Source organism: Oncorhynchus mykiss, chromosome 1, assembly GCF_057628025.1.
Source record: "Oncorhynchus mykiss isolate SJ-2025 chromosome 1, ASM5762802v1, whole genome shotgun sequence".
NCBI classification, from domain to species: domain Eukaryota; kingdom Metazoa; phylum Chordata; class Actinopteri; order Salmoniformes; family Salmonidae; genus Oncorhynchus; species Oncorhynchus mykiss.
Genome location: NC_143022.1, coordinates 76539348 through 76567173, shown reverse-complemented (window position 1 = coordinate 76567173; position 27826 = coordinate 76539348). Strand labels below are relative to the sequence as shown.

At 41.5% G+C, this 27826-nt stretch overlaps 1 protein-coding gene across 3 annotated transcripts in view; it reads left to right on the top strand.

Moving 5' to 3' along the window:
- Window positions 1-26422, top strand: part of LOC110528949 (phosphatidylcholine:ceramide cholinephosphotransferase 1) — a 53663-nt gene extending 27241 nt beyond the window's left edge. For 2 of the 3 annotated variants that reach the window (XM_021611119.3, XM_090240424.1), the window contains 5 exons: window positions 16903-17741; window positions 18066-18183; window positions 19318-19471; window positions 19971-20137; window positions 20248-26422. In XM_021611119.3, the coding sequence (XP_021466794.1) occupies window positions 17128-17741; window positions 18066-18183; window positions 19318-19471; window positions 19971-20137; window positions 20248-20424 (1230 nt within the window). In that variant the 5' untranslated portion in view covers window positions 16903-17127 and the 3' untranslated portion in view covers window positions 20425-26422. Of the gene's footprint in view, window positions 1-3359; window positions 3495-16902; window positions 17742-18065; window positions 18184-19317; window positions 19472-19970; window positions 20138-20247 lie in introns of those variants that run through there. The other variant, XM_021611124.3, reaches the window with a different exon arrangement.
- Window positions 26423-27826: the final 1404 nt, after the last annotated feature.

Below are 27826 nucleotides of genomic sequence, written 5' to 3'. Positions count from 1 at the left end.
ACTTATAACCATGTCTGAACAAAACTCGTTTTCTCATGGCTCTCTCTTGTCCCTTTGCAGCAGACATGTTTGAGCAATTTGTTTGGAACATCGAATCGCAATACAATCACAGTATCGAATCGCAATACATAGAATTGTGAGAATCGCAATACACACCGTATCGGCACATAAGTATCGTCATAACATCGTAAGGTCCCTGGCAATTTCCAGCCCTAGCTAAGATGTGACCATCCAGCCACTAATTGCTCTTTCAAGTTAAGCTACTACTGAAATAAAAAATACTGTAGCAGAGACTGTTTTATAGATTCTGTCTCACATCTACCATCGCTGGGGGAAATATGTTTGTAGATTGTATTTGGGTGAAGGGAAGTTGTAGGCTATTCAATACTTTTGACAGTCAGATTTGCATGAAGCCAACCAACCAAACAAACAGGGTCAAGGGTTGGTATTTTCCTCGAATCTTATCTCTTTAGTGGTGAGTTCTGAGCCTGTTTATCTGCCAAGATTGAAGATGTGATATTCCTCTGTGACATCAGCAAATACTCTTTCCCAGGGGCCAGCGTGTTACCTCTACTATCTGTAGTCAGACACCATGACACAACACACAGATTCGTGACTTGCTGTTCCGAACCCACTGTCTTCAACTATTAAGCCTGGCAGATTGATTAAAGCACTGACGGTTCCTCCACCACTGCTTTCTGATCTCATTAGGCCATTACATCATTCATTATCTCATGTGGAAATTTCAAAAGGTTGAAGATGAACACTTCAATGTCAGTGTCCAGAGATGTTATTTTCCTGGTACTAAGGGAGGAAGGTTAAACTGAAATCAAGGAGAGCGAGAAATCACATGGAAAAGACCCCTGTTGATAGGGCTGGAAGCTGTTAAAAAACTGTGGAAAATTGGCCAATTCAACTGTCGCAAGCTGTGCTTGTGGAATATGGTTAGTTAATACCACAACAGAGAAATGTTAACTAACACTAAAATTATTGCTCCAATGAACTAAATTTGATGCTGGCTTCTAACTTAAGGAAAAGCTTTTACTAACTAAAACTACTCTAGTCTTTTGGCAAACTGACCTTAGACTGGCAAATTGTACCTCTATAAGGTCACTGTACTCTCAGTTATCTTAGTGGATTCATTACTTCCTATAGAAGGCCCAAAGACACGTGCATTGTTTTCAGAATCCTGTAATTGACCTTAATTGCCAATTTCCCCTCAGAAACAGGATAAATGCAATCATACAGCAGATTGATGGCTCTGCAGTGGATTTTGATTTGATTGCTTATTCTCATTTGTATTGAAAACCTCAGATAATTTGACTGTATATGGGTTGTCATCTATCTTGTTTGAGTTTGTCAAAAGTACCAATGGCCTTGTGCGTTATCATGAAAGAAGGAAGCTTACTTCTTTTTACAACTTAATATTTTGCAGCCAAGATGGAAGCCTGTTAAGTGTTCCCTTTCCTACAAAGTAGGCTATTTATTTATTTCCTAGAAGACTAAAAAGCTATACCCCTATCAGGCCCGTATAGTATGAATTGTAGATACTTTCATATATCCTCTTCTTTGAAGGCTCGGTCTTTTCATGTATTCTATTGTGACATTTTGACAATTGAGGGTTTGCTGAAAGACTAAAGAGAGCCCTTATTCCACGTCTCAGTCACTGTTCCTATACATTGCTTATAGACTAGCCTACATGCCAGAAACAATAAAAACAATTTAATGCAGGTCACTGCAAACATTTTTTGAAAGTTAATTTAGCGTAATATTGAATGAGGTACATTGGAGTTAATGTAGGAGGCGCTAATGATGTGAGCCTCAACCACTTGTCAAATAAGTGACAGTGTGGTTGATTCATCGATGTGTGAAAATGCTGTCAGTGTCAGATAGTTTCCAACAAGTATGTCTAAAAGTTTGTTTTAAGAGGTGTCCTGACCATACAGCATTTAAAGAATCTGGACTTACTGTAGGCCAAAATATTTTGCCAACAGTATTGCAAACCTCACAGTAAAGTGAAACCTGCATTGCTGATGCTAAGAATGTAATCTCTAAACTCCTACTCATTCCCAGCATCTCCTCTGCCAATCAAGTTGTCCAAAAATGTAACCGATCCCCAACATAGGTCGCTTTAGCTGGTTGCTCTCGCTCCACAGTACTGGAGAACATTCACGTAAAAAAAAAACCTGAACAAAGAGACTTTGTCTCTGCTTCTATAAGTAGCTTCTGTGTTCTATGAGACTGCAGGTGTTGTCTAAAGCCTTCAAGGCAGTTTCACACACAGGCCTACTACATACAAACGAGTAGGCCTATACCTGAATAGAATTGGGAAAACAGTCTATTATAGTAATATGAAAAGTATTCCAACACATCAGAACACTCAACCTCATGAAAGGCCTCAGGGAGCCTAGTTCATGTTTGCTATAACCAGTATTACATGTTTGTGTGTGTGTGTCTGAACAGTGTTGAACTGCAGCTGCTTGCTGTTAATTTTCACCCTGGTATCGCCAACTTGTCAAGCATGTTCGGTAAAATGCATTCTATGTGGCTTTGTGGGGCAGATAGTAGGCTAGGTGATACAGGTGAGAGAATAGTGTTCACACGTTTTATTCACCATTGTTCTCAGAAGGTAACGTTCCGTAATGGAAGATTACCGTTTCAAATAAAGCATTGTCCCAGAAAAGCAAAAACACCCAGAGGGAAGGAGGAGGGGAAAGCAAACAAAAGGTTGGCCTGAATATGTTTGCATGACTGGAATGTCATTTTGACATTCTTACTTGTAATGTTGGTTGTGGTGGCTTATGTTGATTCAACATGTTCAAACAAATATACTTTAGGCATAGAAAGAGGAAACATGGTACGCTCACTGTTGAAATGTGCTCTATATGCAAACAGACTGTCTATATAATATGGCACAAATAAGCCTAGCTTATTGGTTCAAGTTTAGTTACCTGAGTAACATTTTAAATTCCTTCCTTTGTGTGTTTGAGTTGTGGTGATAAGACTGTGTGGCCTAGGTGAGACGTTAAAACAATTAGTTCTATAACAGGATCTGACCCGTTTTCAAATCCCCATGAGCCCTCCCCAGTGTGTTTTCTACTATGTGCATCCAGCTCCCTGCGCTATGTTTACTGTGCACTTTTTCTGACTCTGGTTGCCTGTGTTTCCACCACTTGACAGTGTGTCCTTTTCAACAAAAAAAATGAAATTTTCCAATGATATCCATTGTTCTTAAAGGATGAATAAGGTAAATGGATGGAGATCAGATCTTTTTGTGTTTTGCGGACACACGCTAGCTCAGAATGGGTGGGGTTCAGGGACTCCGTTCAAGCCAGAGAGCGATAGAGAGACCAAGAAGGAAGGAGGAGGAGTCTGAGAAAGAGAGAGCCTTGTTCAGAGGAACTGCTGCAGAGCTGTTCTTTCTCTCTCAGAGCCACATGTGTTTTGTGATTAGAGCAGGTGAAGAATGAAGAGGAGGCACAGGGGAGATAGGGGTAAGTCCTATGGCACAGGTGTTTATGCTTACATAATTATTTCTATCTCCGACCGGGAACTTTAGAACCTGGAGGAATGAATGTGACTCTTCAACATTCCAACCAATGTTATTATAGTTTATAGACTTTTCCTTGAAATTCAGTTTAGTTAGGTTTAAGATCTGATTTACTTGTTTTTTTGTGTTAGGGACCGGAAGTAGCCTGTGTGTTTAATGTTAAATGTCTTCTATGTATAGTGTTTCGATTTTTGGGGATGTAAGGTTTTGCCACTGTGGCGCAGTAATACATACGTTGATGGGTCAGGTCATAGGTTAGGTTCTTTTTCAAGGGGGGGCTGAACACATTGATTCCACGTGTTTTTCTGCTTCTCATTAAGAAATATTATATTTGGGTCTTGGAGGTGTGGTTTGATGTGGGTGTGTTATGTTCACTATATCGTACCCTGGCAATTAATGTTTGTCCCTCCTTGAGTCACCACATCCACAGCATAGCCAATACCATTTCCTCAAAATAGTCAGAATTAATCCAAGATAAACCAATAAATCTGTAATTTATTTTGATGTTTTGCAGTGGATGTGTTAGCCGCACAATTTTACATCTAGCTCAGGTGTTTGGTGCAGTATTTCTGAAGTAAAAAGACGTGCATGGATAACTTAGTCAGTGCACTGCAGACAGTATTGATTCCGCTTCTGCTGTCTGTGCTTAGAACTGATTTCTGAGAACATGTCATCAACTTTATCAGCAAGCTGTCGACCTATTGTAAATAAAGCACAAGCAACACGCTGTTTCAGTGCCCAAAATCACTAGCTAGTTAGCTAAGTTCCATCTATGTTTGTCAATGAAACTACATAGTAGCAGGCAGGCCGATCAATATACAATATATGTCTATACGACAATGAGACAAAATAAGGAAGTGGATAGAATTATATGATTATCAGTCAAATTAACAAATGTATATAATATTAATTACTATGTACGGTGACTTCAGAAAGTTTTCATACCCCTAGACTTATTCCACATTTTGTTGTTACATCCTGGAACCAAACATCTAAAATTTGGACTTGTCAGACCAAAAGACATCTTTCCACCGGTCTAATGTCCATTGCTCGTGTTTCTTGGCCCAAGCAAGAGTCTTCTTCTTATTGGTTTCCTTTAGTAGTGGTTTCTTTGCAGTAATTTGACCATGAAGGCCTGATTCACACAGTCTCCTCTGAACAGTTGATTTTGAGATGTGTTTGTTACTTGAACTCTGTGAAGTAACTCTAATGTAGCAGAGGTAACTCTGGGTCTTCCTTTCCTGTGGCGGTCCTCTTGAGAGTCAGTTGCATCATAGCGTTTGGTTTTTGCGACTGCACTTGAAGAAACTTTAAAAGTCCTTGACATTTTTCGGATTGACTGACCTTCATGTCTTAAAGTAATGATGGACTGTAATTTATTTTTGCTTATTTGAGCTGTTCTTGCCATAATATGGACTTGATATTTTACCAAATAGGGTTGTCTTATGTATACCACCCCTACCTTGTCACAACACAACTGATTGGCTCAAATGCATTAAGAAGAAAAGAAGTTCCACAAATGAACTTTTAACAAGGCACACCTGTTCATTGAAATGCATTCCAGGTGACTACCTCATGATGCTGACAAACCTTTGACTGGTTGTGTGTGTGTGTGCGCTTTTGTTTGTACAGTGTACTGTTAATTTGTCAAAGATAAGTTTCTGTATAGTTTTAGTTTTTCAAACGGGTTTGTGAATAGTTTTTATTTCAGTTTATGAACGTCTTTCATTAGTAGTTTCGGTTTACTATAACCTTGCTTCCAACAACATGTTTGTCAGCGAGACTGTCTATTGTTTCTTTGTCAACCAGTCTATTTGGCCTGAATTGGTTAGTCTCATCCCTGAAACATACGTTTTAGAATTGTGAATGAGTCACTCTGCTACTGGCGCCCTGTTTGTGTACTTGGCATGCTTTGGGGGGAAAGGTTAAACTCTGGTCACAGACACAGCCTTTTGCTTTTCTGCCTTGTTAGTTACTCAGTGGTGTAAAGAACTTAAGTGATAATACTTTAAAGTACTTCTTAAGTCGTTTTTGGGGGTGTCTGTACTTTACTATTTATATTTTTGACAACTTTTACTTCAATACATTCCTGAAGACAATTATGTACTTTTTGCTCCATACATTTTCCCTGACACCCAAAAGTACTTGTTACATTTTGAATGCTTAGCTGGACATGAAAATCGTCCAAGAAAACATCCTTTGTCGTCCCTACCACCTATGATCTGTCAGACTCCCTAAACACAAATGCTATGTGTTGGAGTGTGCCCCTGGCTATCCGTGGAAAATAAAATACAAAATTGTGCCATCATGTGTTTAATATAAGCAATTTGAAACAATTTATACTTTAAGTATATTTAAAACCAAATACTTTTAGGCTTTTACTCGGGTAGTATTTTACTGTGTGACTTTCACTTTTACTTGAGTAATTTTCTATTAAGGTATCTTTACTTTCACTCAAGTATGACAATTGAGTACTTTTCCCACCAATGTCGTTACTCTTTCATTCCACGGCCAAACCTCGAAGGGAAGAATTTACAGCATGAAGCAGTATGGTTGGACTATGTATCATTGATGCGTTTTCCACTTGTCCTTGTTTCATTTTGTGATCCAAGTAATTTTTTCCAGCATCAGAAATGTCAGCGTTCTGCCATGTAGTCTGGTGTCTGGCCACTAGTTTTATTTATGAGGGGCTGTAGGCCTAAAAACATCTTTGATTTTAAAAAGCTCACGTTATTTCCATATATATATATATATATATATAATGTATCTAGGACCGGGACAATACCAGCATCACAATACTTGTTAGTATTGTGGCAAGGAAACAAAACTTGAAGCCCTAATGTTGGAAACAAACATTATATTGTCATCCAGAGTCATATTTATATATTTTCCATGCTATAGCACACACATTTTGACATACAGCATGTTTTTAAAGGACCAAAGAGTTTGGTCTGCTTCGTGTTTTCATGGAAAACATATACTAGAATCATCACAACCCTAGTTGTATCTGCCATGACTTTTCATTATTGGCTGTAAGTGTGCACACAAAGCTGTGTCAGATGGTTGAGTAAGAATATACATGATTCTTCTAACACAGTTTGGTGTTCACTGTTTGTATGAGTCGGACAGCAGGTACTGTTATGTCACTGTGAATGCCGAGCATCAGCTACAACACTATTAAGTAAACACAATTACACTGCCATATGAGCAGTTCAGTTACTTTGCTACATATTTTTTTACATTTTTGTAATTTAGCAGACACTCTTATCCAGAGCGACTTACAGTAGTGAGTGCATACATTTACCCCTGTGGAAATCAAACTCACAACCCTGGCAGTGCAAGCGCCCTGCTATAATACCAACAGAGCTACACGGGACTATTAGATTGCTGATGTTTTGCAAGCTGTTGGAGTGATGAAATTACGGTTTCCTTTATGCCTCTCCTGCTGCTATGTACAACTATAGACATGGCATATCAACTTACCATTGGAATTACAGTGGCATGAAGTACTCCTGAATCTTCAAAGTCAACTGTCGAGTTATTTTCCAACTCTTTGTTTTTAATTTCACGAAATGTGTTGTATTTAAGTGTTCTGTGTTCATTGCTCCCGGGATACTTCCGTTCCGAAGTTGGTTGAACAGCAGTAAACTGACCACCACTACCTGTAAACATACCCTCTCTCCGTAGACAGTAAATTGCAAAATAATCTTTGTCCAGTCGGTCAATGCAGTGCTTGTAAACATTGTGTAAAGTTGTCTGTGTATTTACTCATCATGACAATGCTAGGCCTTTCCTTATAACAGGTAGGTAGCCTAGTGGTTAGAGCGTTGGACTTGTAATCGGAAGGTTGCGAGATCAAATCCCTGAGCTGACAAGGTAAAAAATCTGCCGCTCTGCCCCTGAACAAGGCAGTTAACCCACTGTTCCTAGGCCATCATTGAAAATAAGATTTTTTTTCTTAACTGACTTACCAAGTTAAATAAAAGTTTAAAAAAATACTCACACACTTTGGGACAATGCTTTATTAGAAAAAGTAGTCTCATTACGGAACGTTACCTTCCGAGAACGATGGTGAATAAAATGCGTAATCACCATTCTCTCACCTGTATCACTTGGTCTACTACTTGGCCCACAAACCCACATAGAATGAACTATGCAAATATTTACTCAACATGGTTGGCCAGTAGACAGCATGCAGCTGCAGTTGAACACCTTTGGGTAGAGAGTTCAGACACATGGTGAAGTTAGAAAGCACAGGGACATGATCTTTGCAGCGTATTTTCTCTGGTCGCACAGAAAAGCAGTTCAGGCGGGTGTTCTCATGGTTTCCATAGACCAGTCTGGGGGGGATCCTTACTGCAACAAATGGTTTAAGGGGAACTAAACTATTTTTTTAACCTGTGTGGGGTAAAAAAAGTATATATATATATTTTAACCCATGCAAACTTATAACTAGTTATTCCTTTGTTCAGGTGAAGGGTGGCTTTGCTCATCCTCACATGTTGATTTCATATGTTTGCATCTTACATTTAAGGCTGCCTTATCCCATGTTTTAGTATACTTTCCCTAGGGTCCATTACATCCAGTGGTGGAAAAAGTACCCAATTGTCATACTTGAGTAAAAGTAAAGATACCTTTTTTTTAATAGAAAATAACTAAAGTAAAAGTGAGTCACCCAGTAAAATACTAGAGTAAAAGTATTTGGTTTTAAATATACTAAAGTATCAAAAGTAAATGTAATTGCTAAAATATACTTAAGTATTGAAAGCAAAAGTATAAATCATTTCAAATTCCCTTAAGCACTTTGTTTTTAAAAAAAAAACTACGGATAACCTGGGGCACACTCCAACACATACATAATTTACAAACAAAGAATTTGGGTTTAGTTCGCAGTAGGGATGACCGGGCATGTTCTCTTGATACGTGTGTGAATTGGAGCATTTTCCTGTCATACTAGCCATTTAAAAATATAAGTAAAGTACAGATACCCCCAAAAACTACTTAAGTAGTACTTTAAAGTGTTTTTACTTAAGTACAAACATCTGCTATCTGAGCAGCTAACCGATCGCTGCAGCTGTACATAGTCTATCGGTAAATAGCCCACCCATTTTTACCTACCTCATCCCCATACTGTTTTTATTTATTTAATTTTCTGCTCTTTTGCACACCAATATCTCTACCTGTACATGACCATCTGATCATTTATCACTCCAGTGTTAATCTGCTAAATTGAAATTATTCGCCTACCTCCTCATGCCTCAAGCCAGCAGCATACCACCCTGCATATCACTGCTGGCTTGCTTCTGAAGCTAAGCAGGGTTGGTCCTGGATGGGAGACCAGATGCTGCTGGAAGTGGTGTTGGAGGGCCAGTAGGAGGCACTCTGTCCTCTGGTCTAAAAAAAAAAATATCCCAATACCCCAGGACAGGGATTGGGGACACTGCCCTGTGTAGGGTGCCGTCTTTCGGATGGGACGTTAAACGGGTGTCCTGACTCTCTGAGGTCATTAAAGATCCCATGGCACTTATCGTAAGAGTAGGGGTGTTAACCCCGGTGTCCTGGCTAAATTCCCAATCTGGCCCTCAAACCATCACGGTCACCTAATAATCCCCAGTTTACAATTGGCTCATTCATCCCCCTCCTCTCCCCTGTAACTATTCCCCAGGTCGTTGCTGCAAATGAGAACGTGTTCTCAGTCAACTTACCTGGTAAAATAACGGATAAATAAATAAATAAATAAATATAGACTCTCCTTTTTTTCTACTGTGTTATTGACTTGTTAATTGTTTACTCCGTGTGTAACTCTGTGTTGTCTGTTCACACTGCTATGCTTTATCTTGGCCAGGTCGCAGTTGCAAATGAGAACTTGTTCTCAACTAGCCTACCTGGTTAAATAAAGGTGAAATAAAAAAATAAAATAAATAAACTTTGCACCACTGATTACAGCTCTTGTCCCCATGCAGTGCCATTAATTTGAATGTTGGTTATCCTTCCACAATGTCACAATGGATGGCAGAAATGTCAGGTCAGGTATCACTAGATTTGATTTATTACCCGATTTAAGGGTATTTCTGTGCATCTTTCATACGGTCTGGATGCCTTTGGAATACTGTACAACAAAAGGAGTTTGTATTGAAAAATGCCCAGGTCAGGGGAGATACCTATTTAGGCCATCCCTAGCTGCTGGGCTGCTCAGTCCTGACCCTGGGGGTCTGACTTACTGTTGTCACTCTGGCCTTGCTCTAACACACCTGAAACCAATAATGAATGTTTAACTAAGATCCAAAAGTCCTCCCTCCCTCCCTCCTTTTGGCAAATCTGACCACGACTCCATTTTGTTGCTCTCAGCCTTTAGACAGAAACTAAAACAGGAAACAACCCTGCTCAGGTCTGTTCAACGCTGGTCCGACCAATCTGATTCAACGCTTCAAGATTGCTTCGATCACGTGGACTGGGATATGTTCCAGATAGCTTCAAACAACAACATTGATGTATACGCAGATTCAGTGAGCGAGTTTATTAGCAAGTGCATCAGTGATTTTGTACCCACGGCAACAATTAAAACCTTTCCCAACCATAAACCGTGTATTGATGGCAGCATTTGCGCAAAACTGAAAGCGCAAACCACTGCTTTTAATCAGGGCAAGGCGAATGGAAACATAACCAAATACAAACAGTGTAGCTATTCCCTCCGCAAGGCAATCAAACAAGCTAATCGTCAGTATAGAGACAAAGTAGAGTCGAAATTCAACGGCTCAGACACAAGGTATGTGGCAGGGTCTATAGTCAATCATGGACTACAAAAAGAAAACCAGCCCCGTCGTGGACCCAGATGTCTTGCTCCCAGACAAACTAAACAACCTCTTTGCTCGCCTTGAGGACAGTGCAGTGCCACCATCACGACCCGCTACCAAAACCTGCGGACTCTCCTTCACCGCAGCCAATGTGCGTAAAACTATTAAACGTGTTAACCCTCACAAGGCTGCCGGCCCAGACGGCATCCCTAGCCGCGTCCTCAGAGCATGCGCAGACCAGCTGGCTGGTGTGTTTACTGACATATTCAATCATTCCCTATCCCAGTCTGCTGTTCCCACATGCTGACCACCATTGTTCCTATTCCTAAGAAAGCTAAGGTAACTGAGCTAAACAACTATTGCTCCGTTGCACTCACTTCCGTCATCATGAAGTGCTTTGAGAGACTAGTCAAGGATCACATCACCTCCACCCTCCCTGACACCCTAGACCCATTCCAATTTGCTTACCGCCCCAATAGGTCCACAGACGATGCAATCACACTGCACAATGCCCTAACCCATCTGGACAAGAGGAATACCTATGTAAGAATGCTGTTCATCGACTGCAGCTCAGCATTTAACACCATAGTACCCTCCAAACTCGTCATTAAGTTCGAGACCCTGGGTCTCGACCCCGCCCTGTGCAACTGGGTCCTGGACTTTCTGACGTGCCGTCCCCAGGTGGTGAGGGTAGGAAACATCTCCACCCCGCTAATCCTCAACACTGGGGCCCCACCAGGGTGCGTTCTCAGCCCTCTCCTGTTCTCCCTGTTCACCCATGACTGCGTGGCCATGCACGCCTCCAACTTAATCATCAAGTTTGCAGACGACACTACAGTGGTAGGCTTGATTACCAACAACGACGAGACGGCCTACAGGGAGGTGGTGAGGGCCCTCAGAGTGTGGTGTCAGGAAAATAACACTCAACGTCAACAAAACGAAGGAGATGATCGTGGACTTAAGGAAACAGCAGAGGGAGAACCCCCCTATCCACATCGATGGGACAGTAGTGGAGAAGGTGGAAAGTTTTAAGTTCCTCGGCGTACACATCACGGACAACCTGAAATGGTCCACCCACACAGACAGCGTGGTGAAGAAGGCACAACAGCGCCAGAAGGCATCACCGGGGGCAAACTACCTGCCCTCCAGGACACCTACACCACCCGATGTCAGAGGAAGGCCAAAAAGATCATCAAGGACAACAACCACCTGAGCCACTGCCTGTTCACCCCGCTATCATCCAGAAGGCGAGGTCAGTACAGGTGCATCAAAGCTGGGACCGAGAGACTGAAAAACAGCTTCTATCTCAAGGCCATCAGAATGTTAAACAGCCATCACTAACATTGAGTGGCTTCTGCCAACATACTGATTCAAATCTCTAGCCACTTTAATAATAAAAAATTGGATGTAATAAATGTATCACTAGTCGTTTTAAACAATGCCACTTTGTGTTATGTTTACATACCCTACATTACTCATCTCATATGTATATGCTGTACTCTATAGCATCTACTGCATCTTGCCTATGCCGTTCGATCATCGCTCATCCATATATTCATATGTACCATTTCTTATTCATTCCTTTACACTTGAGTGTATAAGGTAGCTGTTGTGAAATTGTTAGATTACTTTGTTAGATATTGCTGCATGTGTAACAGTATAGACAGTATATCCCCTCGCCCCGACCCTGGCGCGAACCAGGGACGCTCTGCACACAGTCACCCTCGAAGCATCGTTACCCATCGCTCCACAAAAGCCGCGGCCCGATTGAAACGCCACTAGCGCGCATGTGACCAATACAATTTGATTTGATTTGAATAACAGGTGGTTTGAATTTTTGTGAGGGGGGGGGGGGTATTGATATTTGTGGGTCAAACTTTCTCACTTATCATTATTCAGGATTATCCATAATCATGGTAGCGTCCACATTCATGTAGAAGTGTTTAGAAACATATTATATTCTTATTTACAATAAAAGTGACCCCAAAAGGGTCATATTAGATTGTGTAGAAATGCAGGAAATTATCTTTAGATGCCCAAAACATTCTGAGAGAGGACCCCCAGACCATCCACCAGGTTGTCCCTCCACTTCTAAAACCAAAGTTGTACCCCCGAGTTGAATACATTTGTGGTTTTCCCCTCAGCAGCATGGCTAAAGTCTGCTGTGGAATTATAACACTGGCTGCCCTGTAAGATAATTCAAGGAGCAAAGGTCCACCGCACGCAGCTGACTCGGTGACGGCAAATCTCTAATCTCTCTCTCTCTCTCTCTCTCTCTCTCTCTCTCTCTCACACACTTACACTCCACCTCTGTGGGTTACCCTTTCCCCTACTTCACTCCTGTCGTGAATTGCCTCTCACACTGAGTCAAAACAAGCTACATACAGTGGGGCAAAAAAGTACTTTGTCAGCCACCAATTGTGCAAGTTCTCCCACTTAAAAAGATGAGAGGCCTGTAATTTTCATCATAGGTACACTTCAACTATGACAGACAAAATGAGAAATACAATTCCAGAAAATCACATTGTAGGATTTTTAATGAATTTATATATTTTTAAGTGGGAGAACTTGCACAATTGGTGCCTGACTAAATACTTTTTTGCCCCACTGTACAGCCAGCCATTACAAAGAGCATTTTATAGCTGTTCAAATCTGTCATTCATGGTGGTGGGCTAACCTGTTGTTTTGGACATGTTGGAATGTTAAAATAAGTTGTATTTTTTGCTCATCAGTATCATCAGAGTTGAAGCCTTGCCAGTTGTATTCATGAAAGCAGGCGTATCCCAGTCTGTAGGGCGGTTGGCTGAGGTAAGGGTTGAATGGTTCTGTTGGCTGCTTGCCCTGTGACTGGGGTGGGACCCAGTGCTGAGCACTGACCCTCAGCCTGGCTGATTTATGAGTTCCTCACTGAGCCTCCAGAAACACAGCCTTGGCCTCCAGCTGAACCATGGACTCCCTGAAACATAAGCAGGGACACCCTGTGTCCATTGCTGTCAAAACCAATTATAAACACACCCCAGCCAGCAGATGTGGATTGTTGCAGTTTATACTACAGTGGATACAGTGAGCTGTTGCTGTTGTGCTTTAAGTTAAAGCAATAGAGGCATACTGTTGAGTGGTGGTTGCTACAGCTGAAAAAACAGGAAACTGAGAGTAGTGGGGTAATATTTACAATATGTGCATACCTCACATGTGACCTGTAATAAGACTTTGCAATTAATATGTTAACAAAGTCTATTAAATAACCAAGCAATATTAATGTAGAAGTTTTTGGGTGGCAGGTAGCCTAGTGGTTAGAGCATTGGGCCAGTAACCGAAAGGTTGCTAGATCAAATCCCCGAGCTGACAAGGTAAAAATCTGTCATTCTGCCCCTGAACAAGGCTGTTCCTAGGCCGTCATTGTAATTAAGAATTTGTTCTTAACGGACTTGCCTAGTTAATTTTTATTTAACTCCATAAAGATTATTTAGCACTATTTAAGAGTCTATAGATCAGTAAAAGTAATAGAAAGGTCTGAGAATTGTCTATATCAAAGGCAGATATTTAATACCATTGTAAAATGAACAATACATTATACAAGGCATAAAGCTTAAGTTACAAAGCATTTCAAGGCCTTATTCTGGGCATGATCACAGAGGGAGAAAGAGAAGTCCATGCTCCAAGAATCCCATGGGCGGAGAGCAAAAGAAAGAGGGTATATCTCACCAGCGCAGGTCAGGATCAAAGGGAAGGAGACAATGCATCTGAGAACCCTTTTTATAACAGTTGTTTGGATTCAAAATCTCAATTCAACAGCATTACTGTTGAGTTAACCTCCAATCAGATATCAGACGTACAGGATGTAAAGACAACAGAACCTCTGCTACCCAGTGAGACAGAATGGGGGTTACACCATGCCCAAACTGGATGCGCGGGTGCGTCCGCCATCGTGCGCAAATTGATTTTGTCCCCCCACACCAAACGTGATCACGACACGCAGGTTGAAATATCAAAACAAACTCTTAACCAATTATATTAATTCTGGTTGAAAAGCATTAAACGTTTATGGCAAATTAGCTAGCTTGCAGTTGCTAGCTAATTTGTCCTTTTTAGCTAGCTTGCTGTTGCTAGCTAATTTGTCCTGGGATATAAACGTTGAGTTATTTTATCTGAAATGCACTTAGGTCCTCTACTCTGACAATTAATCCACACAAAACGGTCAACTGAATCTTTCTAGTAGAGGTCGACCGATTTATGATTTTTCAACACCGATACCAATTATTGGAGGACCAAAAAAGCCGATACCGATTTAATCGGCCGATTTATAAAAATAAATGTATTTGTAATAATGACAATTACAACAATACTCAATTAACACTTATTTTAACTTAATAAAATACATCAGTAAAATCAATTTAGCCTCAAGTAGATAGTGAAACATGTTCAATTTGGTATAAATAATGCATAAACAAAGTGTTGGAGAAGAACGTAAAAGTGCAATATGTGCTATGTAAGAAAGCTAACGTTTCAGTTCCTTGCTCAGAACATGAGAACATATGAAAGCTGGTGGTTCCTTTAAACACGAGTCTTCAATATTCCCAGGTAAGAAGTTTTAGGTTGTAGTTATTATAGGACTATTTCCCTCTATACCATTTGTATTTCATTAACCTTTGACTATTGGATGTTCTTATAGGCACTTTAGTATTGCCAGTGTAACAGTATAGCTTCCATCCCTCTCCTCGCTCCTCCCTGGGCTCGAACCAGCAACACAACGACAACAGCCACCACATCGAAGCAGCGTTACCCATGCAGAGCAAGGGAAACAACCACCCCAAGGCCCAGAGCGAGTGAAGTTTGAAACTCTATTAGCGCGCGCTAAATAGCCAGCCATTTCACTTCGGTCACACCAGCCTCATCTCGGGAGTTGTTAGGTTTGAAGTCATAAACAGCGCAATGCTTGACACACGAAGAGCTGCTGGCAAAACGCACGAAAGTGCTGTTTGAATGAATGTTTACGCACCTTCTTCTGCCTACCACCGCTCAGTCAGATACTTAGATACTTGTATGCTTGTATGCTCAGTCAGATTATATGCAACACAGGACACGCTAGATAATATATAGTAATATCATCAACCATGTGTAGTTAACTAGTGATTATGATTGATTGTTTTTTATAAGATAAGTTTAATGCTAGCTAGCAACTTACCTTGGCTTACTGCATTTGCGTAACAGGCAGTCAGTCTCCTTGTGGAGTGCAACGAGAGCGAGGCAGGTTGTTATTGCGGTGGACTAGTTAACTGTAAGGTTGCAAGATTGGATCCCCCGAGCTGACAAGGTGAAAATCTGTCTTTCTGCCCCTGAACGAGGCAGTTAACCCACCGTTCCTAGGCCGTCATTGAAAATAAGAATGTGTTCTTAACTGGCTTGCCTAGTTAAATAAAGATTAAATAAAGGTGTAAAAAAAAAAAACGGCGCCCAAAAATACCGATTTCCTATTGTTATGTGAACTTGAAATCGGCCCTAATTAATCGGCCATTCCTCTACTTTCTAGTCATCTCTCCTCCTTCCAGGCTTTTTCTTCATTGAACTTTATATGGCAATTGGCATCTAACTTTAACAATAAGGTGTATTATCCCGACCGACCTCAGTTTATCTTTCAATCACCCACGTGGGTATAACCAATGAGGAGATGGCACTTGGGTATATGCTTCTATAACCAATGAGGAGGTGTTCAGCGTCACAAATAAAACAGACTTCTATTTTAGCCATTGGCAACGCAGACGCTCGTTGGCGCAATGGTTGAATAACATGTATTTGTGCATTTATTTTGCGCGAGCGGTGTAGTCAGCATGTTAGAGGGAGAATGCAGGATTCCTAAAACTACACAAGGAAGTCCTAGCATACAGGTTATAAGAATCACTTTGGGGGCTGGGTTGCCCAGCAGTAGCAATCATATTGCTTGGTCTGTAATTTGTTCAGTGGTTTTAGGTGGTAACTGTCTAAAAGATGACTGACTTAGGTTAGTTTTAGGGGATACTGAAGCAAGTCCTGTCACTTCTGCTTATCAAAGTCTTTGATAAATCAATATACTGTATCAAACTGTAGGGAGATTCCTAACCAGCAATATTTACCTTTTTTTTTAGGGCTGTAATATACAGTATGTTGACAGTTTACAATGGCATATCAATGTTATTGTCTGTTGTGGGTTTACTGGTAAATTGCTGTCAGGTACAATCATAGATATTTCTCAGTGGCTTGGTACATAAAAAGGCTAAAGCCACACAGGATGTGTGTCCTCTGAAAGGATTGTCTACTGTAGAGATCAAAGATGGAAACATTGGGTTGTTCCTATGAGTGTTGCTGTCGTAAAAATAGCTTTTGAATGATGTGTGTAATTGATAGCATGTGTTCATCTGAATGAAATAGAGCTTAACTGGTTTCAGTGTTGATTTCAGTGAGCGACCTGTGGTACTAAAGGCCATGTTACAAGCTAATTATCCTTTTCTATAATTCAACGATTGGTCACTGTCTGCTCTAGGTTGAATCTCAAGTCTCAACCCTTTTTCTCTCCTTTCCCAGGAAAGAGGCATACGGGAACCCCATTGAAGTAATGAGGTGAAGAAGCACAAAGCAGGCTAAGTCTGAGACTGGGTCCTCCGGGTGTCCCCATCCAATGCTCCTGAAGCGCCATGAGCCACAGCTGGGGACGATTTACTACTCCATAGACTGCCATATCTCCTGCAGCCTTTCCCTCTCTGTCCTCGGGCCCCCCTTGGCCCCTTCCCCCCTTCCCCATTGGCCGAGATGAAGAAGGTGGGGCAGTGGTCGGCGGAGGAGGTGTCCCATTGGCTGAGCGAGGAGGGGATGCAGGAGTACGGCGACTCCCTCCTGCAGGCGGACGGCCCCGTCCTGCTGCGGCTCACCCCGGATGACTTCCTGACCCCGCCCCTCTCACTGGTCTCCTCAGACAATGGGCGGCAGCTCTTGGAACGGCTGGAGACCCTACGGATCGAGCATCACATTGAGGAGCACCAAAAAAATGGCCACGCCAATGGCCATGGGAGGCTGCCCAACGGCACTGCCAAGCCCCTGCGGAAAGGTTCGCTGGGGCTTAATGGCTTCCGGAAGGAGATGGTCCAAATCCCCATCCCCATGTTGGAGACTGAACGCTCTGGGTTCCCCCAGGAGTGGGGCAAGACAGGTGTAGCGTTCCTCTACGCAGTTTGCTGCTTTGTGACTACCACTGTGGTCATCTCGGTGGTCCATGAGAGGGTGCCGGCCAAGGAGCATACCCCACCGCTGCCCGATAAGTTCTTTGACATTTTTGACCGGGTGGAGTGGGCCTTCTCTATCTGTGAGATCAATGGCATGCTGCTGGTGAGTCTGTGGCTGCTGCAGTGGACCCTGCTCAAGTACAGGTGAGACAACAGTAGTGTGATAAGAGTAGATGGGGCAGTGTTTACCTTTTTAATTGTAACCTTCAACTTTGAACTTATTTTTCTGGGATACCCAATGGCTACATTACAGGCTGAATAAATTGCAAACGTCTGCCAGATCTCACCACGCCTGGATATGCGTTTAACATATGAGCTAACCACATATGATATAGCAATCTGATGCTCGACTTGGCAGTCAATGACGTGGCATGCAACCATAGGTTGCTGCAATGCAACATCTGCAATGTAGTCAGCCTGGAATGTGACCGTAGATAACTAACCAATAATCTGTATCTCTGTGTCCAGATCAATAATCATCCGTCGGTTCTTCTTCATTGTGGGTACCCTCTACCTGTACAGATGTGTCACCATGTACATAACCACTCTGCCTGTTCCAGGGATGCACTTCCAATGCTCTCCAAAGGTTTGTTTCCTTCCAAATCCAAGCAACAGTAGGCTGTCAGTTGCGAACACTCACTGTGACCTACCAGCGCCCACATCTATTTCCATCAATGATGTGTCATTGCTGCTATAGTATTCTGATTCTCTGGGCTATTCTTGCATATAAACATTACAGTTGGATCTTAAAAACAACACCCCCTAAAGACAAACTCAACAGAAAGAGATCTAGACCTTGTTTTCAGTTTAACGCCCCCCAGTCCTCTTCACGGGACATTGATCACATGAAAAAGATAAAAACGATTCTGTTGCATGTGTACAACTTAAAAGAGCTATTTTTTAAACTGAGTGCTCATCAGGCATGAGTTTCCTTTCACTGTTTTCGCTTTTCACATCCTAACCCTGTGACTAAAGAGCCAGATGAGGTCAAGTTATACTGAGGTAGCATGTGGTTCAAGTGTGACTCACTTGATCACTTATATATACTATATAGTTCTCTATTGAAAGTCTTTTGAAGTGTCGAAGAATGGAAGTCACAAAATGGTAGCTCCTCCCACCACAGAACAAAGCGGTGTGTGGGAGTTCAGTGTATAGACACTTTCCCACTCCCTCTGTTGCCCAAGGCCATTGGGAGTGATGTGTATTGTTCCCTCGTTCCGCCCTCCAACTTTCCTCCCCTCCTCTACTCCCCTCCCCTCCTCTACTCCACTCCCAGCAACAGATGAAGGTCTTTCTATGTACTGTCATGTCCTGGGCCTGGTTTCCTGTTCTAAACCTCTATCTGAATTGGAACAAGCTGTCCTCCATCACAGAGATCAACTGTGAAGTGGCTTCCTCTCTCTGTCTGTGTGTGTGTGTGTGTGTGTGTGTGTGTGTTTATTTGTGTGTTTCCGTGCACAATGCACATTTACGTGTGTGTGTATACTACACTGTGTGTACATAGCACACGCGTGCATGCAATGTAGTGTTGGTTGAGTCACATGCTGTACCTGATCCACAAAGTTTCTCTTCTGTGTTCCCTATTTGAGTTCAAATGTAGCATGCATAATGGAGAACAAAAAAGTTAAGAGAGTGCATACAGACATGTGACTAGCTGACTGGACATTGTTGAATGATTGACATGTCAAATTGACACATAACGGTATGCGTGTCGTTGCAGCTATTTGGGAACTGGGAGGTTCAGATGAGGAGGATCATAAAGCTGATCGCCGGCGGAGGCCTGTCAATCACCGGCTCCCACACCATGTGTGGAGACTACCTGTACAGCGGCCACACAGTCATTCTAACACTATCATATCTCTTTATCAAAGAGTGTAAGTATTACATAGGTTAGCGTTAGCATGGTTGTGTCGATCTGTTTATCAAAGGGTAAAAGTAGGCTACAGGTTTACCGTCATGCTAACACCATCACTTTACTCTATCATTATAAATTTAGCACTTCTGTCCTTTTCTCTGTTCTCTTCTCTTTCACAATCTGAGATTACCAGTTGGCTGTTTTCCACTGCTCATACAAAAGGTTTTAGAATTGCAGTAAAGCTTTTCCCAAGCAATGGAGAGATAAGCTGACTTCTTGTGTAAATTCTGTGCTAACAGTGGTGTCACATGATGTTGAACTGTACTGTTGTGACGTTAGCCATGTCTTTTATGCTGCAGTGACATCTAGTGGATGGTTGTGGAAGTCTGGTTTGAAAGACTACATAGTTTGTTCCAAAGCAATGTGTTAGGTAAATGCATTTCATTGTTGATTATTGAAACAAAATAATGTCTCTCTGTATATTCCATTAACCCTTCCCTGTCTTTCTCTGTTGTCAGATTCCCCTAAGAGGTTTTGGTGGTACCATTGGTTCTGCTGGACTCTGAGTGCAGTAGGCATCTTCTGCATCCTGCTGGCCCATGACCACTATACTGTGGACGTGGTGGTGGCTTATTTCATCACAACACGTCTCTTCTGGTGGTACCACACCATGGCCAACCAGCAGGTGGGGAGCCAGCACGCCGGTCTCCATTATCTGGTGTTAAATGTAGCTTAATTTAGCTTAAGTGGCATTATTCTACTTGTATTTATTTTCTCTGTTGTGTTTTCATTCAGGCGCTGAAAGAGACGTCCCAGAGTAACCCATTCTCCAGAGTCTGGTGGTTTCGACTGTTCCAGTACTTTGAGGGAAACGTCAAGGGCATTGTCCCTCGAAATTATCAGCTGCCGTGTTCATGGCGATCGTCTCCGTGGAGCCATGGGGTAAAGTACAGCAAAGTGGATACCCAGTGACCCAGGTCACGTGAGGGGTGGGAGCTGAGCGAGAGACCTCCTGAAGTTGTGATCGTCTGAAGGAGATGGTGTCGTGTTGCCAAGCCAGTACTGTTCCCTTGACTTGTTGGGCTCATTTTAGAAAAATCCCAGTTCTGGCTAGCACTGTGACCATAGTCTTACTTTAGCACTACAAAAAAAAATATTTTGGGAATTTTGGTTTTTGAAAACTTAGCACACTACTTTGATCATGTATTTTTGCTTGGGACACTTTGCAATGTTTCGTTGACTACAGCAGATCTGGTTAATATTTAAATATTATATTTAGATTATTTTTGTTTTTTTGTTTTGACCATGGCTGTAACAAGTAGTTTAGACTCTTTTCCTCTGCAAATAGTTTGAGAAATTCTGGTCCGATAAGGTCTACCAAGTGCAAAACATGTCACTGAAATGTTTATTTGATAACCAAAATGCCATACATTGTCTGGGGGAGTTTTAGATGCAAAACATTTTTTTCTTTTTTAACAAATTACTTTTCTGTCAACTACAACGTGGCAATGGTGCAAAAAAAGTTTTTTTCTAACAATTGCAACTTTATTTTTCAAAACAAATAATGTCCCCAAAAATATTTTTAGATTTGTACCTTTTTCAAGATTGAATGCTGAAAGCAGAAGAATCTGTGGTATTTAGAATTGTTCCAGTGCCTTCCTTAGCTTGATTGTACTATGTGTCTGTGTTCCTCTGCCTCCGCGTGTCTGTCTGACTGCCCACAAGGTCGGCATGAAGCGGTTCCAAATGATCGTTCAAGTCCTGTTCGCATGAATGTAAGAATAATGATGCCAGCCTTATATGGTAATTAGTCTTCCCAAAACCAAAAACATTGAGATGAGTGAAATATCCTGTCAATTTATTTATGTTTTCATATATAATATTTCTTTCCATAGCCGGTGATGTTATAGCAGTTAATGAAGGACCGTTAAGTTGTTTGGTTATGTCCTAATCATTTACTGACCCTTAGCCAGTCTTTTAACGTGTTCTAAAAAGCTCATTGACTTGCTAATAATCTTGTATCAAAGGTTAGTTGCTAACTTTGAAAGAATGATGGAAACCCTCTGGACCTCAAGGACTGTACTGGAGTTGTGCAGCACACCTACAAGTCTTTGTACGAGATACTGAATCCCTATTTTGTCAAACAGTGTTCTCGAAACAGACCCAGAAAATACATCTTACTGGCTGTTGTCGACTTGGCCAATAGAGCAGTGTGTTCCTGAATGCAGCCTGCCAGAATGTCTTACTGATAAATAGGGCCGGAAGGACACCAGTATCACTATTTTTTCCGTTGCAAAAATGAAAACCCGAAGCAGGCTAACTCTTTGGTCCTTTTAAAAACCTACTGTATGTTAAATATTGTTTGCTATAGCTCCCGAGTGGTGCAGCAGTCTAAGGCACTGCATCTCAGTGCTAGAGGTGTCACTACATACACCCTGGTTCGAATCCAGGCTGTATCACAACCGGACGTGATTGAGAGTCCCATAGGGCGGCGCACAATTGGCCCAGCGTCGTCTGTGTTTGGCTGTTGTAGGCCGTCATTGTAAATAATCATTTGTTCATAACTGACTTGCCTAGTTAAATAAAGGTAAATTTAAATAAATAGCTTGGGAAATATATACATTTGACTGTAGATGGCATCATAATGATGTTTGTTTCTGACAGTTTTCCTGAAGAATTGAATCCCGCTTCGTGCTTTGTTTCCCTGCCACGATACTGACGAGTATATACTGGTATCGTCCTGGCCCTACTGATAAAGACAAGCTTCTTGTGATTATTTATCTGTCTTATTGACATACATGTTGATCTTAATGCAGTTCAGTGGTGATATGCCATCTTTGAACTTTGTCAAATGTATAGGGCTTTTCAATGTTGACTTGTTTAAAAACAGAAGTTTGAGGCAAAGTGTATTGGTACTGTCCTGAACTACATTGGCTGGCAAGTTTGCAATGCCAAAAATAGTTTAGTCACAATTACCTACTAAAGAAGCTGACAAATTGTACAAAGCCAATGGGGTTATCAAGTGGGCGAGGGGGCCAAATGCACAGTACTGGGGATCTAATGTACGGACAAATCCACACAACAGACAACGTACTGATTACCATGAATGTGAAAATGGTCTCTAATGATCCTCGATACACTTGTGCATTAAAATGATTTTGTGTTACCATTCCAACAGCACAACATGTTTTCTCCTGAAGTAGAGCTGGTTCGAGTAAGAAATTACCTCAGTTCAGCTGTCTGACTGGAGAGACTGAACTGATAATAACATGGCACTTTCTGTTATGAAAATGCAGCATGGCCCAGTTTAATAGAACTGAGTGGTGAGACAGGACAGGTTAATATAATGGACCTCAATTGTATTTATTCTTTAAAAAGAGCTCTAGCCTCTAATCATTGTTGTACATTTTTACGTCATGTTTTTTTTTGTGTGTCCTAAAGAGTAGCAGTACTAAATCGATAATGATGACATAATTTGAATGCTGAATTGATGTGCTATTTCTTGTAATGATGAATGTTTTGACAAATTGTAATTTGGCCTCTTAGCTTGAGGAGGAGGCAGCGGTGGTTGTCCTCTAAAGAAAAGGTTGGGATACCTTCGTTCAAGGGGTATAAGGTCGTATGTTTATGGCTATATTAAAAGTGCATAAACTGTAATGAGTTTAGCATGTACCCATGTGAGACGAAATACTGTTCTCATTGACAGCTGCGGCTATGTCAAAAATGTATGAATGTGAATGGCAGATCAGATGTCTCTATATAGGCGTATTGATGTAAACCTCTCTAAAGCCATCTACAGCTGTAACATGAGAGGAGTTTGGGGATATTCCCCTTGAGCCCCTTCAATCCAGACATTTCTCTCTTAAAAAGGAAGCCGGTAGTGGTGGAATGTTTGAACCATTTCTGAAATCCTTCGACGTTTGATGCACGCACATTAAGGCCATATTTTGACTTGAAGTGCACACGCCTAACTTAAACTGCCTAGTGAAAGTCGGAATATGTGTCTTGATAAATATATATATATATACACAGTACCAGTAAAAAGTTTGGACACCGACTCATTCAAGGGTTTTTCTTTATTTGTACTATTTTTTTACATTGTAGAATAATAGTGAAGACATCAAAACTATGAAATAACACATGGAATCATGTAGTAACCAAAAAAGTGTTAAACAAATCAAAATATGTTTTATATATTCTTCAAAGTAACCACCCTTTCCCTTGATGACAGCTTTGCACAGTCTTGGCATTCTCTCAACCAGCTTTATGAGGTAGTCACCTAGAATGCATTTCAATGAACAGGTGTGCCTTGTTAGAAGTTCATTTGTGGAAAATGTTTCCTTAATGCATTTGAGCCAATCAATTGTGTTGTGACAAGGTAGGAGTGGTATACAGGAGATAGCCCTATTCCATATTATGGCAGGAACAGCTCAAATAAGCAAAGAGAAATGACAGTCCATCATTACTTTGACTGACCTTCATGTCTTAAATCTGGAAAATGTCAACAACTTTGAAAGTTTCTTCAAGTGCAGTCGCAAAAACCATCAAGCACTATGATGCAACTGACTTTCAAGAGGACCGCTACAGGAAAGGAAGACCCAGAGTTACCTCTGCTACAGAGGATAAGTTCATTCGAGTTACCAGCCTCAGAAATTGCAGCCCAAATAAATGCTTCAGAGTTCAAGTAACAGACACATCTCAACATCAACTGTTCAGAGGAGACTGCGTGAATTTATTATTATTTTTTTTTATTTAACCTTTATTTACCAGGTAGGCTAGTTGAGAACAAGTTCTCATTAACAACTGCGACCTGGCCCAGATAAAGCAAAGCAGTGCGACACAAACAACAACACAGAGTTACACATGGAATTAACAAGTGTACAATCAATAACACAATAGAAAAAAATAGTTTATATACAGTATGTGCAAATGGCATGAGGAGGTAAGGCAATAAATAGGTCATTCTAGCGCAGTTATTACAATTTTGCAGATGATGATGTGCAAGTAGAAATACTGGTGTGCAAAAGAGCAGAAAAGTACATAACAATATGGGGATAAGGTAGGTAGATCAGATGTGTACAGCTGCAGCGATCGGTTAGCTGCTCAAATAGCTGATGTTTAAAGTTATTGAGGGAAATATAAGTCTCCAGCTTCAGCAATTTTTGCAGTTCGTTCCAGTCATTGGCAGCAGAGAACTGGAAGGAAAGGCGGCCAAAGTAGGTGTTGGCTTTGGGGATGACCAGTGCAATATACCTGCTGGAGCGCGTGCTACGGGTTGGTGCTTTGTTGCAAAATAGGAAGCTGATTATAGATGTTATTTTGGATTGGATAAGTTTAATATGAGTCTGGAAGGAGAGTTTAGTCTAGCCAGACACCTAGGTATTTGTAGTTGTCCACATATCAGAACCATCCAGAGTAGTGATGCTAGTCGTGCGGGCAGTGAACGGTTGAAAAGCATGCATTTAGTTTTACTAGCGTTTAAGAGCAGTTAGAGGCCACGGAATGAGAGTTGAATGGCATTGAAGCTCGTTTGGAGGTTTGTTAACACAGTGTCCAAAGAAGGGACAGATGTATACAGAATGGTGTCGTCTGCGTAGAGGTGGTTCAGGGAATCACCCGAAGCAAGAGCGACATCGTTGATATATACAGAGAAAAGAGTCGGCCCGAGAATTGAACCCTGTGGCACCCCCATAGAGTCTGCCAGAGGTCCGGACAACAGGCCCTCTGATTTGACACACTGAACTCTGTCTGAGAAGTAGTTGGTGAACCAGGCAAGGCAGTCATTTGAGAAACCAAGGCTGTTGAGTCTGCCGATAAGAATGCGGTAATTGATAGAGTCGAAAGCCTTGGCCATGTCGATGAAGATGGCTGCACAGTACTGTCTTTTATCGATGGCGATTATGATATCGTTTAGTACCTTGAGCATGGCTGAGGTGCACCCGTGACCAGCTCGGAAACCGGAAACCAGGCCTTCGTCGTTGACTTGCTGCAAAGAAACCATTACTAAAGGGCACCAATAAGAAGAACAGACTTGCTTGGGCCAAGAAACATGAGCAATGGACATTAGACCGGTGGAAATATATCCTTTGGTCTGATGAGTCAAATTTGAGATTTCTGGTTCCAAAAATACAGATGTGTGTGTTTCCACCGTGAAGCATGGAGGAGGAGGTGTGATAGTGTGGGGGTGCATTGCTGATGACACTGTCTGTGATTTATTTAGAATTCAAGACACACTTAACCAGCATGGCTACCACAGCATTCTGCAGTGATATGCCATCCCATCTGGTTTGTGCTTAGACTGTGTTAGGGCTAACACCTCCAGGCTGTGTATGATGGAGTGCTGCATTCGATGACCTGGCCTCCACAATCACCCGACCTCAACCCAATTGAGATGGTTTGGGATGAGTTGGACCGCAGAGTGAAGGAAAAGCAGTCAACAAGTGCTCAGCATATGTGGGAACTCCTTCAAGACTGTTGGAAAATCATTTTCAAGTGAAGCTGGTTGAGAGAATGCCAAGAGTGTGCAGAGCTGTCAAGGCAAAGGGTGGCTACTTTGAAGAATCTCAAATATAAAATATATCTTGATTTGTTTAACACTTATGTTTACTACATTCTATATGTGTTATTTCAGAGTTTTATTCTACAATGTAGAAAATAGTCCAAATTAACAAAACCTTTTCAATGAGTACTGTAGGTGTGTCCAAACTTTTGACTGGTACTGTATATAACACATTTTTTGTCTCCTGGCCATAGTTTGGGAGAGAATTTAGTCCATGGTTGCAAACTAAGCTGGAAAAACATTTTTATTTTAGAATAATGACAGCTAACGTAATTATGTATGTTTAATTTGTGTGAATCAACAATACAATTTTTCATGTGTTTCTTTTGTGTATACCAGATAAGCTATGATAAATGGATAGGACAGAGAATTATATCTGGGAGGCTTTCAAATAAAACAATTTATCATTCAGCATTTTAGCAGTGTCCTCTGTCCATGATTGGAAGTTATGACCAGACGGAACCCAAGATTGTTGTGGTCTTCTGTCCCACCCGGACGAAGAATGGTGTAGCACAGAGGTTCATAAACATTTTCACTCTGGGGCCCCATTCCAGGATTGGGGAACATGGTGTATACACTACGTCTATTTCTATAGGCACAGGCACTGTTCATGACACAAACTGTTCACACCCCTCTTGTTGGCAAGGAGAACATTTTGCAGGTTTCAATCTTTTTTCCTGCAATTCTATACATTTTGCCATGTCTATTGTGCATGCATTCATGTGATATTTGAGTGACTCAAACATTACAACCAGATCTATGGGATAAAAAAACACTAGCAATAAATTGTTAGCTGACATGGGCCAGTTGATCTGGATATTTCTTAGAAATTATAAATAGTTCTCCTCTAAGGTATGCAATGATATGACAAGAGGAAAACAGATGACCCACTACCCAAATTCGAAATTGCATCTTGTGCAATCTACTATTAAAACATTCAAGAGTAATTTGGTGTCTTGTTGATGGTGGTAGAAAACGCTGTCAGACGCTGCTCCAGTATCTCCTGTAAGTGTTCAATTGCGTTGATATTGGGGACAGAGACGACCACGGCATATGGTTTACATTGTTTTCATGCTCATCAAACCGTTTAGTGACCACTTGTGCCCTGAGGATGAGGGCATTGTCATTCTATTAGGGCATAGCAAGGGTAGTCAAACACCGGCCTGTCCAGCAATTTTTTTAATTTATTTTTATACATGATCCTCAGCATGATGGGATATTAATTGCTTAATTAACTCAGGAGCCACACTTGTTTGGAAGCACCTGCTTTCAGTATACTTTGTATCCCTAATTTACTCAAGTGTTTCCATTGTTTTTGCAGTTACCTGTATGTGCCCTAAATGTAAGTGCCCTACATTCTAGATGTTGGGGAGTTTGCATAACCTCCAGTGTATTTCTAATGGCTTGTGAAAAGCTGGAGAACCCTGAAGTTTTATTCACTGGATGAAAGAAGCTGCAGATTATATTTATCTCAAGTGCTGGGTCCTCGGCTCACTCAACTATTTACTGGCAGTCTGGAGAGATTGTGCTGGCCAGCCAAGCCTGACTCCCACACACTACTACACAGTCTTACTTCAATAATTAGGCCAGAGTGATCATGGTCTCTGGGAGTGTTGGAGAGTGAATCTTCTTTAGAATGAAGGCTTGTACATTCACCCTTCTGTGTGTGCTCTATTTACTATGAACCCTATCATTAAGTTTGGGGCCCTGGGTCTGAACCCCGTCCTGTGCAACTGGGTCCTGGACTTCCTGACGGGCCACCCGCAGGGGGTGAAGGTAGGAAACAACACCTCCACTTCGCTGATCCTCAACACA